Source organism: Hyperolius riggenbachi, chromosome 3, assembly GCF_040937935.1.
Source record: "Hyperolius riggenbachi isolate aHypRig1 chromosome 3, aHypRig1.pri, whole genome shotgun sequence".
Classification (NCBI taxonomy): Eukaryota; Metazoa; Chordata; class Amphibia; order Anura; family Hyperoliidae; genus Hyperolius; species Hyperolius riggenbachi.
Window position 1 is genome coordinate 386,424,120 of NC_090648.1, and position 13,516 is coordinate 386,437,635.

General features: G+C 41.1%; 1 protein-coding gene across 5 annotated transcripts in view; it reads left to right on the plus strand.

Annotated features, from left to right (window-relative positions):
- The window catches only part of DOCK2 (dedicator of cytokinesis 2), a 566,587-nt gene that overhangs the window by 55,858 nt on the left and 497,213 nt on the right, over positions 1-13,516 (plus strand). For 3 of the 5 annotated variants that reach the window (XM_068277405.1, XM_068277401.1, XM_068277402.1), the window contains exons 5-7: positions 3,427-3,523; positions 5,960-6,108; positions 8,605-8,740. In XM_068277405.1, the coding sequence (XP_068133506.1) occupies positions 3,427-3,523; positions 5,960-6,108; positions 8,605-8,740 (382 nt within the window). Of the gene's footprint in view, positions 1-350; positions 538-3,426; positions 3,524-5,959; positions 6,109-7,339; positions 7,528-8,604; positions 8,741-13,516 lie in introns of those variants that run through there. The other 2 variants (XM_068277403.1, XM_068277404.1) reach the window with 2 other exon arrangements.

A 13,516-nucleotide genomic window follows, 5' to 3' on the forward strand; every position in this document is an offset into this window, starting at 1 on the left:
TCCTTGTCACCTCCTTTCAACCAAAAAGATGGCTGCCCCCATGACAAAGATGGCAGCCCCCATGAATCACAAACATTTGCCTGTTATTTTAAAACAGGGTGGGTAAGAGATTATATTACCTATATATTCTAATGAACATAACCAATGTAACTTGATGATAGTATGTTTGTTTAGGCTGAAGTTCCCCTTTAAACTGTTAGGAATAGGAGGAGTTAGGAAGGTCTCTCAGGCAGTGCAGTGTGAGAGGAACATTGCTGTTGCTGAGGTAACCAACACATCTGCTGTCAGCAGGCTCCGAGTGAGGGGGGAGCCCTTCACAAATCACATGCCTGCAATGCTGCACTATTTGGAGAACTGCTATGAAGCACTTCTTAATATGCGACAGTTTAGGGATGGATTTGCACTTTTCTTTACTGTAGTGTAGCTCTATAAATCCCTGCTAAACTGATGCTATTATGTAGGATTTGATAAGTTTCTTATTATCACGCAGAACAGTTCCTCTGGTGGTTAGAACTGTTTTAGAAGAAAAAACTGTCGGTAATGCTTTGATAAATCTGGCCCAATGTATTTATCCATAGAAGTGCTCGTGAAATCGCTATACAAAGCGCTTTTTCAAGTGATTTGTAATTTCCCTATAACTTCCATTGAGCCAAAGCGCTCAGAAAATGGTACATGTAGTGTGTTTGCGATTTCAATGAAATCAAAATACTGACATGTGGACACTCTCATAGGGAATCTTTGCACAAGCGCTTTTGGAGCGATTTCTAAAATCGCCTGCACTTAAAGAGTAATAAATCTTGCTTCAGAGCTTATATATAGCAGGGGCATGTGTGCCCCTGCTAAAACGCCACTAACCCGCGGCTGAACGGGGGTCCCTTACCCCCCAAATCCCCCTTTGCAAAATCTACGACCAACTTGGTCGTAGATTTTGCTGCTGCTGGAGGCAGGGATAACGGCTGCAGCCCTGCCTCACAGCGCGTCTATCAGCGGCGCATTGCCGCCTCTCCCCCACCCCTCTCAGTGAAGGAAGACTGGGAGGGGCGGGGGAGAGGCGGAGATACACGCTGACAGACGCGTGTGAGGGCAGGGCTGCGGCCATTAGCCCTGCATCACCTGGAAGAGATCCCCGGGCACCACGGAGGGGATTTGGGAGGTAAGGGACCCCTGTTCAGCCGCGGGATAGTGGCATTTTAGCAGGGGCACACATGCCCCTGCTGAATATAAGAGCTGAAGCGAGTTTTATTCTCGCTTCAGACTCTCTTTAAAGTGAACCAGAGATGAAGCACCCTCATCTATTTTATCATATATATCAGTGGGAGCATTAGAGAAAACACCTACCCTGCGCTCTGTTTCATTCTTTACTGCTCAGCTTGCTTGCCATTCTTATACTTCTTTAATGGCAGGGTTCTCAAACTTGGCACAGTTGGGTGACTGCCATAACTATTCAGGAAAATGGGTGGAGCCTACAATAGCCAAGCAAAATTCACCTATTAATTTTCAAGGGGAATATTTCAATTGCACCCATTCTTACACTGTTAAAGGAATACTGTAGGGGGGTCGGGGGAAAATGAGTTGAACTTACCCGTGGCTTGTAATGGTCCCCAGCAGACATCCTGTGCCCGCGCAGCCACTCACCGATGCTCCGGTCCCGCCTCCGGTTCACTTCTGGAATTTCCGACTTTAAAGTCAGAAAACCCCTGCGCCTGCGTTGCCGTGTCCTCGTTCCCGCTGATGTCACCAGGAGTGTATAGCACAAGCCCAGTATGGGGTGTGCCTGTGCAGTACGCTCCTGGTGACATCAGGGGAAGCGAGGACACGGCAACGCAGGCGCAGGGGTTTTCTGACTTTAAAGTCAGAAATTACAGAAGTGAACCGGAGGCGGGACCGGAGCATCAGTGAGCGGCTGTGCGGGCACAGGATGCCTGTGGGGGACCATTAGAAGCCCCGGGTAAGTTCAACTCATTTTCCCCCGACCCCCCTACAGTATCCCTTTAATATCAGAGGCAGTCATTGGGTAACCTGGGTTCAAATTCTGAAAAGGGGGTGGAACCACAAACAGCCAATCAGATTTATTTGATATTAATGGGAAAATGTCAACTGCTTCCATTCTCATATTATTGATGCCAAGGACCCCAAAGCTCACAAACTTGGCCATTGGCTGACTGTGTGTCAAGGTTAAAAAAAAGTGGCCAGACCTAGCATCAACCAAATACATACCTGGGCAATGTTCAGTTAGTATAAGATTAAAAAAAATGTTCCCTTGACAATAAACTCTTGCTCAGAAGACACCACCTGAGAGGTAAGGCAAACAAAAAGCTGCATAAGGACATGTCCACAACTATCTGCTACTATAAAGAGGCTTGACAGAGCTCATTTTTCAGATTGCAGCCCACAGAACCAATGATTTCTCTAGAACATATTTAAGAATGTTTTCTTTTTTTTTTTTGGGGGGGGGGGATTGTAGGGGGGTCACCAACATAGGAGCTGAGACATTCTAGAACTGAGTTGTGTCATTCAGGAAAATGACAGGTGTGTGACCTATATTACTGATACATAAAAAAACAGTGTTGCCATTAAACTGAAATTTTATGTAATGTTATCCTTGATAGGCATATGTTATATGTAATTTAAATTTCATATTTATTCCTTTTCTCAGGAAAAACACTGAAACACAAAATGTATGCATTTATTATGCTTTCAGTGTAAACCAGCATTAAAAAAAACCCTGCATATTGGTTACGTTGTGAATTTTGATTCAGTGACCTGCAGCAAGCATGTATTTAGTGAAATTAAAGCACCTGGTCTGCATATTCATTTTGTATAAGTATATAAGGACAACTATTGTGACACTTTGAAACATTTTAAATTTTAAGTACTGTACACATATTAGTTGTTCCAGAATAAAATGCACTATAAATTACTTTTTTCCTTATGTTCCTCTTACTTACAGTAGGCAAGAAAATGTGACAAATATGACAGATTGTGGACTAATCCATCTCCTCTGGGGTGCACCTGGGAATTTCTTTATTTTTGAAAGCACTCCCTAGCTTTTCCAGTGAGTGATTTGAAAAAAATAAGCAAAATACAGAAAATCCCCATGGAAATTGACCAGTCCAAAATTTTATTTTTACTACCTACTGTAAGTGATAGCAACATAGGAGAAAATAAATTTATACTGCATTTTACTCTGGAACATATGTACAGCTAATACACATGTATATTAAATGTCACATTTTTTTGTCCTTTAAATTATGAAAGCTATTAAAACTAGAGATCAGCAAATAACAATGCAAGTAGACATGGGCGGCTTGCATATTGCTCTCATTTCAGGTTTCCTTTAAAATAATGTTTTGGGATTCCTTTCTATCTTGTTCAGTACTAAAAATAATCACATCCATATTATAATAATTTGTTCTTGTCTTTAAGAAATGCAGAACACATAGTGCCAGCCACAATTCCATTGGTGCGAGAAGTTACAACTACATTACGCGAATGGGGCAACATCTGGAAACAACTGTATACGGTAAAACACAATGGTTATTTCTTGTCAGTCGAGGGTAGCATAGTTTTATCAATAATGGAGCCCAGTCCCAGGAACCATACTTTTCCAGTAGCTTGGAGATGATCTTATAGCTTTTGCCAACAGTCTTTTTTGTTTTTTTTTCTTGTACACATTCACAATAGGACTTATATAGTCCACGCACTCTCAAGTCTTTTTGTGCCCAAATCAATAAAATAAGTTTAAAGCGTAGCTGAACTGAGAGGGATATGGAGGCTGACATTTATTTCCTTTTAAACAATGCAGATTGCCTGTCTGTCTTGGTGAGCCTTCTACCTCTAATACTTTTAGCCATTGACCCTGAACAAGCATGCAGATCATGCGTTTCTGACTGAAGTCTGACTGCTTGTTTCAGGTGTGTGATTCATATACTACTGCAGCCAGAGAGATCAGCAGAACTGCCAGGCAACTGGTATTGTTTAGTTTCATCCTGATGTGGATGCTGAAGTATACCGTCTCCAGGTAGAGAATAAAGAGTGAAAACAAAAATTATGTGAAACAACAGTTGAAATAAAACCGTACAATAATCAAAATAACAAAGAGAAACTATGGACCCTTTAGCAGTATGAATATGTTTGTTTAGGAATAGAGTGTATTCAGGAGAATCAATGTAGACATATGTGCCCATATGCAATTCAATTTTTCACCCCAGGTGGTATTTTTACAACTTGTAAATAAAATGCCTTCTAAACCACCAACAAGCAAACAAATGCTCAAAATAATTTTCACAGTATTGTTTCACATACTTTTTGGGACTTTTTCCATTGCAAAGTCCTAAAAAGGTATTTTAAATCGAAGATGAAAAATTATCTCCTAGGTGAAAACTCAGGAGATAATGGTGTTATTTAAGGAATCATCTGTTTGATTCAATAGCTGTATGTATAATGTTCTCATATGAAGGGCATAGCCCTGAAATAAGTACTTATCCGGAATTGTCTGTAGGTGTTTGCCATAAGCAGAAGATAGCCAGGTTTCCATAGACAATACTTTTAATATCGTACTTATGGGTGCCAGCTGTGTACTTATAGTGCATGGCGTTTAGTGTCAAGCATTGGGTGTTTGTAGGGGAACTTAGTGTTAGGCGTAGGTCTGGGAGAGTCAATGACCCATATGCAATTCACTTTTTCTTCTGAGTTTTCTCCTAGGTGATATTTTAAAACTTGTCAATAAAAGGCCTTTTAAATCACCAGCAAGCAAGAAAATACATAAAATAGTTTTGATAGTACCTTTCCACCTACTTTTTAGTACTTTGTCAACTGAAAAGTACTGAAAAGTTATTCTAAATAGAAGATGAAAAATTATCTCCTAGGAGAAAACTCAGGAGAAAAAATTAATTGCATATGGGCCAATGTGAGAGTTAGGTTACGATAGATGATAGAATGATATCAGTAACTTTACTGATACAATACTGATATTCTTCTACAGCCAGTGCACAATACAACATTTTGGCTTTACTTTGTGCCAAAATTTCCAAACACTGTTTTTACATGTAAACAAGCTAAGGTGAGGCATAATCTGATCAGCAAAAAGAATCATTGGCTGCAGCATACCTTTCCTGCAGGACATTTGCACCAGCAGGTGTAGAAAGAGAACTACTAAGATTGCCTCTAACCCTCTCAACCTACCCACTCCATCTTCCAACTTCTGCTTTCAGGAGTAAGATACCGATCAGTTAGGATAAAAACTTCCAGGCAAAGGTAGCCCTACTTAGAGGAGTCAGCTATTAAATTATGCTACGCCCAGTACTGCTTACCCCAGGCTTCCTCCAGCCCCTGGCAGCCGCTCCGCTGGCCTCATTCCCCTGCGCAGTACACTCTGGACCATGTGGAGGTAATTCACACTGGCGCTCGCACAGGCACAGTAGAAGACGACTTGGAGGTCATCCTGCGCACTGTCGGGGAAAAGGGGCCAGCGGAGCTGCAGCGAGTGACATAGCGGCTGCCAGGGGCTGGAGGAAGTAGTACTGTGGGTAGCATAATTTAATTGATGACTCCTTTAAATACAGTACCTCCAGACACAATCACACACAGAATGAAGCTACTGAGCTATAAGGTGAGCAATAATCCATCCACGGTATACAGCAAAGCTGAAACTGCAAGTACATGAAAACATCACAGCACAAATCTGTAAAGTTGGTTATAAATGCTTCTCATCCTGTTTCAAATTATTTGTACACTTATGCTGTCTTTGATTTTTAATAATCATTGCTGTCTGTCTGTGTATCATATTGTCTGTGTCTGGTGCAAACTTATTAGTCAAATCAAATTATTATACTCTATGTATTATATGTATATCCTAAATATTTTTGTTAACACTGAAAAAAATGTCACTGAACATTTAACTCTGTTGGCTAAATGTTATCTAAATTTTATGAAGGCTTAAACTTTTCTGTGTTTACAGTCAAGCAAGATGGAAAAATTCAAGCAGGTCCAGTCAATGATGTTCGATTTGATGGAATGGCGTTCACAGCTTCTTTCTGGTACTTTGCCAAAGGATGAACTGAAAGAGCTTAAGCAAAAAGTAACTTCAAAAATCGACTATGGCAATAAGTATGTAATTTTTATCACTGCCTTATTTTTAGATTGTTTTCGAGATTATTTGCTTTTCCTGTATTTAGATAAATTGCTAAATGCACAATTGAAATTGATATATGGTGAGCAGGGGACCACACCACATGTGCTATAATTCCTCAGAGTGCACCAAATTCCATGAGGAATACTAGCCCCCACAAAGGAGAATGAACTAAAAGAGCTGGGGGCCTGGGAGGGAGCCCTTATGTTGTTTTTTCAACATTTTTTACAACAATTGGTTTTTCATTCATTTTCCCACAATAAAGTCATTTTCCCACAAGACAGTAGTTTATAGACTTTGATACATTATAGGTTGATTTGTAAAAGTCAAATTCAGATGCTGGCAATTTTTTCACTAGCATTCTGTCCCACTTGGGAAATGTAAGAAAACCATTTTTTTTACCTCTGAAAAACAATGAGATGAGGTACTGTAAGAGAAAAGATACATGTTTATTAATTAATGTGAGAATCTGTTTTTCTGTGCACAGAGGGATGTGGATAAGAGAGGAATCCCCTCTACCTCCCACCCACTGAATAGAGTTATTGTCAGGCTTGGCAAGTTATCAGTTCAAAGCTCAGCTCCTATGCCCCAATCTACCACCACCTTCTTCACCCTATGTGGTGCATCCCCGCTTGAATGGGAGGTTAAGAGCAACACCTGCCCGACTTCGGTTACACCCAGGCCTTGTAGGTGCAAGGTATAGGAGCTGAAAGTAGAGTGAACTATGTAACTCACCGGACCCTAACAGGAGATAGCGAAAGTCCAGTAACAATCTGAGGTCATACACGTAGTATTAGAAGTATCGAAGTACACTAGGAGCAGGCAAAATCAAGGTCAGACAATCCAAGGTCAATGCAGGCGGCAGACAGAGAGTAGTCAGATTCCAGGCAGAAGGTCGGTACAGGCGGCAGACGGAGAGTGGTCAGTTTCCAGGCAAGGTTGATACACAGATAATCCAATACAATAATCACACCCAGCAAAAGTACACAGCCAAAGCTATCACGAGCAATGACAGAGTGCACTCAGCAAGCTTAAATACTGACAGCATCCAATCAGTGGCCGGCCACACAACACAGCAACCAATCACTCAACTGCAGCCCTGCCTGAGTGTCAGCTGACTAACAGATCAGCTGACACAACATTAAAAATCCTACCTATGTGTCAGCTGACTAAGACTGTCAGCTGACACTAACTTTTATGCTTCCTTAGGGAATAGGATGGACGTTTACTCCAGAACGTCTGTCCCCGCACAGCGCTAGAATGCAGAGGACCTGGAACAGCGTGCGCAGTCCCGTTGGGAAGGACACCCACATTGCTAGGGGCTGCATGCGCAGAGGAGGAGGAGGACGGAGCGGCTTGTTTATTGCCGCGGTAGCCCTCACCACAGAAGCGTTCAGGTAAGTCCCTTACAGTTATAATTATTCCAGTATATACTGAAATATAATATGCAACAGTATGTACTATTTGTTAATCTATGTTTTTTTTTTTCTTTAAATAAAGAAAGATCACATAAAGAGGACAGCTATAGTTTAAAGGTGGCCATACATTCAATTTTCTAGTTTTCTTCCTTGCAGATTCGATTCTCCAAAATGTCAGATCGATTTTGACAAAAAAAAAACGATCGAAAGTATCGATTGGACAGGATGGAAAATTTAAAACAATCGGGGCAGGGCAAGAGCATTGGCAGATTGATGGCCTATAGTTTAGCACTACATCGGACAGTGCAACTCTGAAGTTCAATTAATCCTATATTATAATCCCCCTGTGTCCCTGCGTATGCTCCTGTCCCTGTGTCCTGTGTTTGCACTAATGCGCATGGGACAGCCGTTGGGACAGGAGCAGGATGGGCCAGGGGGCAGCCGGGCGGACGTGTGTGCGCAGGCGTGGTGGGCATGCGCAAGCGCGCTGACATGTGGTGGTGGTGACAGACCTAGAGCCCGTTTTTAAATGGGGCTTAGGTCAACTAATTTTCAATAAATTCCCTGCTGGAATCTATTAGAAATTGAAGTACAGTTTTGAGTAGGAATCAATTCCTTCTGAATCAATTCTTTTCAGAAAGCAATCAATGGTTTTGGAACATTGGGTGGAAATCTATGGGTTAACTCATGCTTTACACTTAATTTAGCTGCTTATTGATAAGCCTGCCTTTGCCGGGCAGAATTATCAGATTGAGCTGGAAGTGTATACATTGTGTAAACAAGGGAGAAATGTTTCTGCTGTATCCAGGGGGATTTGCTCACTAATTTCTACTCTAGGAATACATCTGTCAATTTTTTCTGCAGCTGGCAATAATACCAGGTGCAAATATACAATCAAAAGACATCAGAGCAGTTTTATAGTCTTATATTAATTTGTAGGGTGTTTAATGCTTTAGAGGACAAAATATTTTTGGTAACAATACCACTTTAAAGTTTTTGTTTACCATTTTAAATAGAACCCTATTTTAGTCATTTGTATACATATTTTATTTGCAGAATTCTTGAACTAGACCTAATTGTCAGAGATGATGACGGAAACATTCTAGATCCAGACAAAACAAGTGTAATCAGCTTGTTTCATGCTCACAAAGAAGCTACTGAGAAAATAACTGAGCGAATTAAAGAAGAAATGGTAACCAATACATGATTTTATTTATTTGACTTTAAAGTTCATAGCTTTAAATGGAACTGCTCACCTTTTAAGATAACAATTATACAATTTTGGACAGGTCTTATGATTGCAGCAAAAGTGAGATCATTTAGGACATCTGTTACATTGTTTTTATGATAGTAGTGTGTGGTCCAGTGGAGTCAAAACAACCTTCCAGAGGGAACAAACAGCAAGACAGGGACACCAGGAGTCCCTAATAGTGTAGTATATTAAGGCTATGAACAGCCAAATAGTAAAATTAAATTGTACTCACAAGTGTAGGTTGCAGAAACTCGCAACCACAATGTAAACGCCAGTGAGGAACACCCATCCTCACTCAGGCTCTTGCGGCAAGTCACACTCCAGAAAGGATTATAGTCTAGGGGTTTAGGACCCACTCCACAAGCTGTGGGGGCTGGCATGGTTAACACTTGGAAGGGGGCACCCCAAAAAATGACATCACACACACACACATATATATATATATATATATATATATATATATATATATATATATATATATATATATATATATACTTACCTCTAAATGAAGGGCCAAACCACAATAGGTAAACAATGCATTTCAGTTGCTAGAAATCCAAGAAAAGTAAAAGGAGTTTAAAAACAAAATAAAACAAACATTTTAATTTACAAAAACTCCTAATGGTAATTTACAAACAGAAAAATTAAGTCAAAATAGGTTGTTTTATTAAAAGCACTTCCTATGTGAAAACATCTGTCATGCACTCATTTGTTCCACATGAGACGCCGCCTTCCTCTATGGCTGTTGGCAGCATTTGCAGCACCTCCCCAGATGTGCACAAGAGTGCACAAACCAGTGCTCTAGGGGGCGGGCACACACAGACACTCTCCACAGTGTACAATTAGGAAATTAATAGGGGCACTTATAAAGTGGGTTTCAAAAGTATTTGGCCCCCTTGAAGTTTTCCACATTTTGTCACATTACTGCCACAAACATGCATCAATTTTATTGGAATTCCACGTGACAGACCAATACAAAGTGGTGTACCCGTGAGAAGTGGATCGAAAATCATACATCATTCCAAACATTTTTTACAAATAAATAACTGCAAAGTGGGGTGTGCGTAATTATTTGGCCCCCTGAGTCAACACTATGTAGAACCCTCTTTTGCTGCAATTACAGCTGCCAGTCTTTTAGGCTATGTCTCTACCAGCTTTGCACATCTAGAGACTGAAATCCTTGCCCATTCTTCTTTGCAAAACAGCTCCAGCTCAGTCAGATTAGATGGACAGCGTTTGTGGACAGCAGTTTTCAGATCTTGCCACAGATTCTCTAATGGATTTAGATCTGGACTTTGACTGGGCCATTCTGACACATAGATATGTTTTGTTTTAAACCATTCCATTGTTGCCCTGGCTTTATGTTTAGGGTCATTGTCCTGCTGGAAGGTGAACCTCCGCCCCAGTCTCAAGTCTTTTGCAGTCTCCAAGAGGTTTTCTTCCAAGTTTGCTTTGTATTTGGCTCCATCCATCTTCCCATCAACTCTGACCAGCTTCCCTGTCCCTGCTGAAGAGATACAACCCCCGAGCATGATGCTGCCACCACCATATTTGACAATGGGGATGGTGTGTTCAGAGTGAGGTGCAGTGTTAGTTTTCTGCCACACATAGCGTTTTGCATTTTGGCCAAAAAGTTCAATTTTGGTCTCATCTGACCAGAGCACCTTCTTCCACATGGTTGCTGTGTCCCCCACATGGCTTGTGGCAAACTGCAAACGGGACTTCTTATGCTTTCTGTTAACAATGCCTTTCTTCTTGCCACTCTTCCATAAAGGCGAACTTTGTACAGTGCATGACTAATAGTTGCCCTATGGACAGAGTCTCCCACCTGAACTGTAGATCTCTGCAGCTCGTCCTGAGTCACCATGAGCCTCTTGACTGCATTTTTGATCAGCGCTCTCCTTGTTCAGCCTGTGAGTTTAGGTGGATGGCCTTGTCTTGGTAGGTTTACAATTGTGCCATACGCCTTCCATCTCTGAATGATCGCTTGAATAGTGCTCCGTGGGATGTTCAAGGCTTTGGAAATCTTTTTGTAGCCTAAGCCTGCTTTAAATTTCTTAATAACTTGATCCCTGACCTGTCTTGTGTGTTCTTTGGACTTCACGGTGTTGTTGCTCCCAATATTCTCTTAGACAACCTCTGAGGCCCTCACAGAGCAGCTGTATTTGTACTGACATTAGATTACACACAGGTGCTCTCTATTTAGCCATTAGCACTCATCAGGCAATGTCTATAGGCAACTGACTGCACTCAAATCAAAGGGGGCCGAATAATTATGCACACACCACTTTGCAGTTATTTATTTGTAAAAAATGTTTGGAATCATGTATGATTTTCGTTCCACTTCTCATGTGTACACCACTTTGTGTTGGTCTTTCATGTGGAATTCCAATAAAATTGATTCATGTTTGTGGCAGTAATATGACAAAATGTGGAAAACTTCAAGGGGGCCGAATACTTTTGCAACCCACTGTATGTGTTGCTTATTGTTAACTTGCCTAATAAAGATAGTAGGCGAAGCCAACCTGTTATAATTTGCATAAAAGAAGATCAGGTATATATGGGACAAAGTCCATCTAATACAAAAAGTACTTTATTAACTACTTTCGGACCGCTGTGATTGAAATTTATGCCCTGTTTTGGTGGGCTCCTGGCTGGCAGGGCATAGATTTCACGTGTAGATTTCAAGCTACTATCTAAGTAAGGCACTTTCCAAAGTAAGGCACGCTCTTATCTAAGGAAAGCATGCTCCTAAGGAAGGCACACTCCTTACATAGCAGCAAGCACTGCTATGTAAGGCATGCATTAGCGGCCGCTCCTTCACATTAAGGTGCCCTGCTTTAGCAGTGCAGCTTAATGAATCAAGCCCATAGATTCAAGTTGTAAAAACTGTAACATGCAAAAGATAAACAAAATAACCTAAATAATATAAATGCCACAAATATTCATACACAGTTTTTATACATACATTTAACATGCAACTCTGAGCATCAGAAGTAAAATAAAATATTGAAAAAAGGCGGCTAACTATAAATATACCTTATATCCAAACATATACAGGGAGGTCAATGTTGCCCGTTCTCTCTACAGATATCATTATTATTTATTTATAAAGTGCCAACGTATTCCGTGGCACTGTACAAAGTAGGTAAACAAACAAAAGGTACCTAATGATACAGACAATGATATACATCAAATACGGACACTGGTACAAAATACAGAAATGGTGATTACCATGACAGATGTAACACAATGAAAAAAAATGTATAACAGCGTGCAAGCTATGAAGTGAATAACAAAATCCAAGACACAAAAGGGTGAGAGAGCCCTGCCATGCCGAGCTTACAAACTAAAGGAATGGGGGGTGGGGTGGGGAAGTATGCAGTATACACAACAAACATGCAGTACATGTTTAGGCTATTTAGTAAGGAGTTAAACTAGAGTTATGGGAGGGGAAATAAATAATTAGCTTTGAAATAAGAAAATAATTAGCAATAAATAATTAGAATAATTAGAAATAAATAATTAGCTTTGAAGAACTAACTACTGAATTTAAGTGCAATAACAGCTAGAGTTACAGATTCTGTGCACATCTAGAGAGGTGTAGGTCTAATATCGGTAATGGTTCATTATGAGCTCAGGAAAGGCTGTGCTCTTCAAGAACAGCACTAAATTCTTCCAGAGAGATTGGATACATATTCAGTGAAGCTCCAAAATTAGCTGTTACTCCAAGAGTGGGGGACAATAGGTGTTGGAGATGCAAGGCTTTACTGAATTTTAGCCATTGTGTATGTTGTGGGTACTAAGCTGACCTGTCTTAAGTTGTGGATCTGTACTTGCCTACATATACTGTAGCTTATTAACATAGTTCTAAAGCTAAGTACCCACAAGCAGATGATTCAGGGGATCTCTACAGACAAACAATAGTTTCCCGATCCACGTGGCCTAATCTGCAAGCATCGTTTTCAAACACAAAAGCCAACGATCATGTAAACAATAATTTACACGATTGGGATAATTACTGCGAAAGTCTATGATCTGAATAACCACTTGTTCAGTGATCCATCATGATGGCCATTTAAAAATTAATTATCGTCGTGGGTGGACTGTTTAATGCATTTTCGTTAAACAATGCTTTGTGATATCGCTAAAAACTATCATTGGTCATTTCGGATGGAAAATTCCATCTTGGGTATGGACCTTTAAAACAGAGTCAGTGATTTTCTTTTGGGTATTTTTGGGTGTAGTGTAGCAGGGGTTCCCAACCCCCGGGCCGCGGCCCACTGGCGGGCCGAAGGCTGCTCTGAGCTAAGCCGTGCAGTCTGTCATGACTCATCACAGTGCAGAGAGAAGTGTCGCTGAACTTTGCCAGAAGCTATAGAGAAGAGCCACCTGCAGCCATTGTTACTGCTGCTGTAATGCAGCATGCTTACTGTCTGTCCAGACACCGGGTGGCAGCAATGAGGATGACTGGGAGGCTCTGGTCTCTTGCCAGCCACAGAGTTCAGTCTGCACGGAGGTGAGCAGCTGATGCTGGAAGCTGGTGTGGGAAGAAGAATGGAAGGTTAAAAGCGAGTTTGGGGAGGAGGGAAGTGTAAAGTGGGTGTAGAGAGGAGGAATGGGTGAATTGAGTGTGGAGAGGAGGGTAAAGGGGCTGTGGGGTGGAGGGAAGGGTAAAAGCGAGGGAAGGCAGATGAGGGTAGGAAATGACTGTGT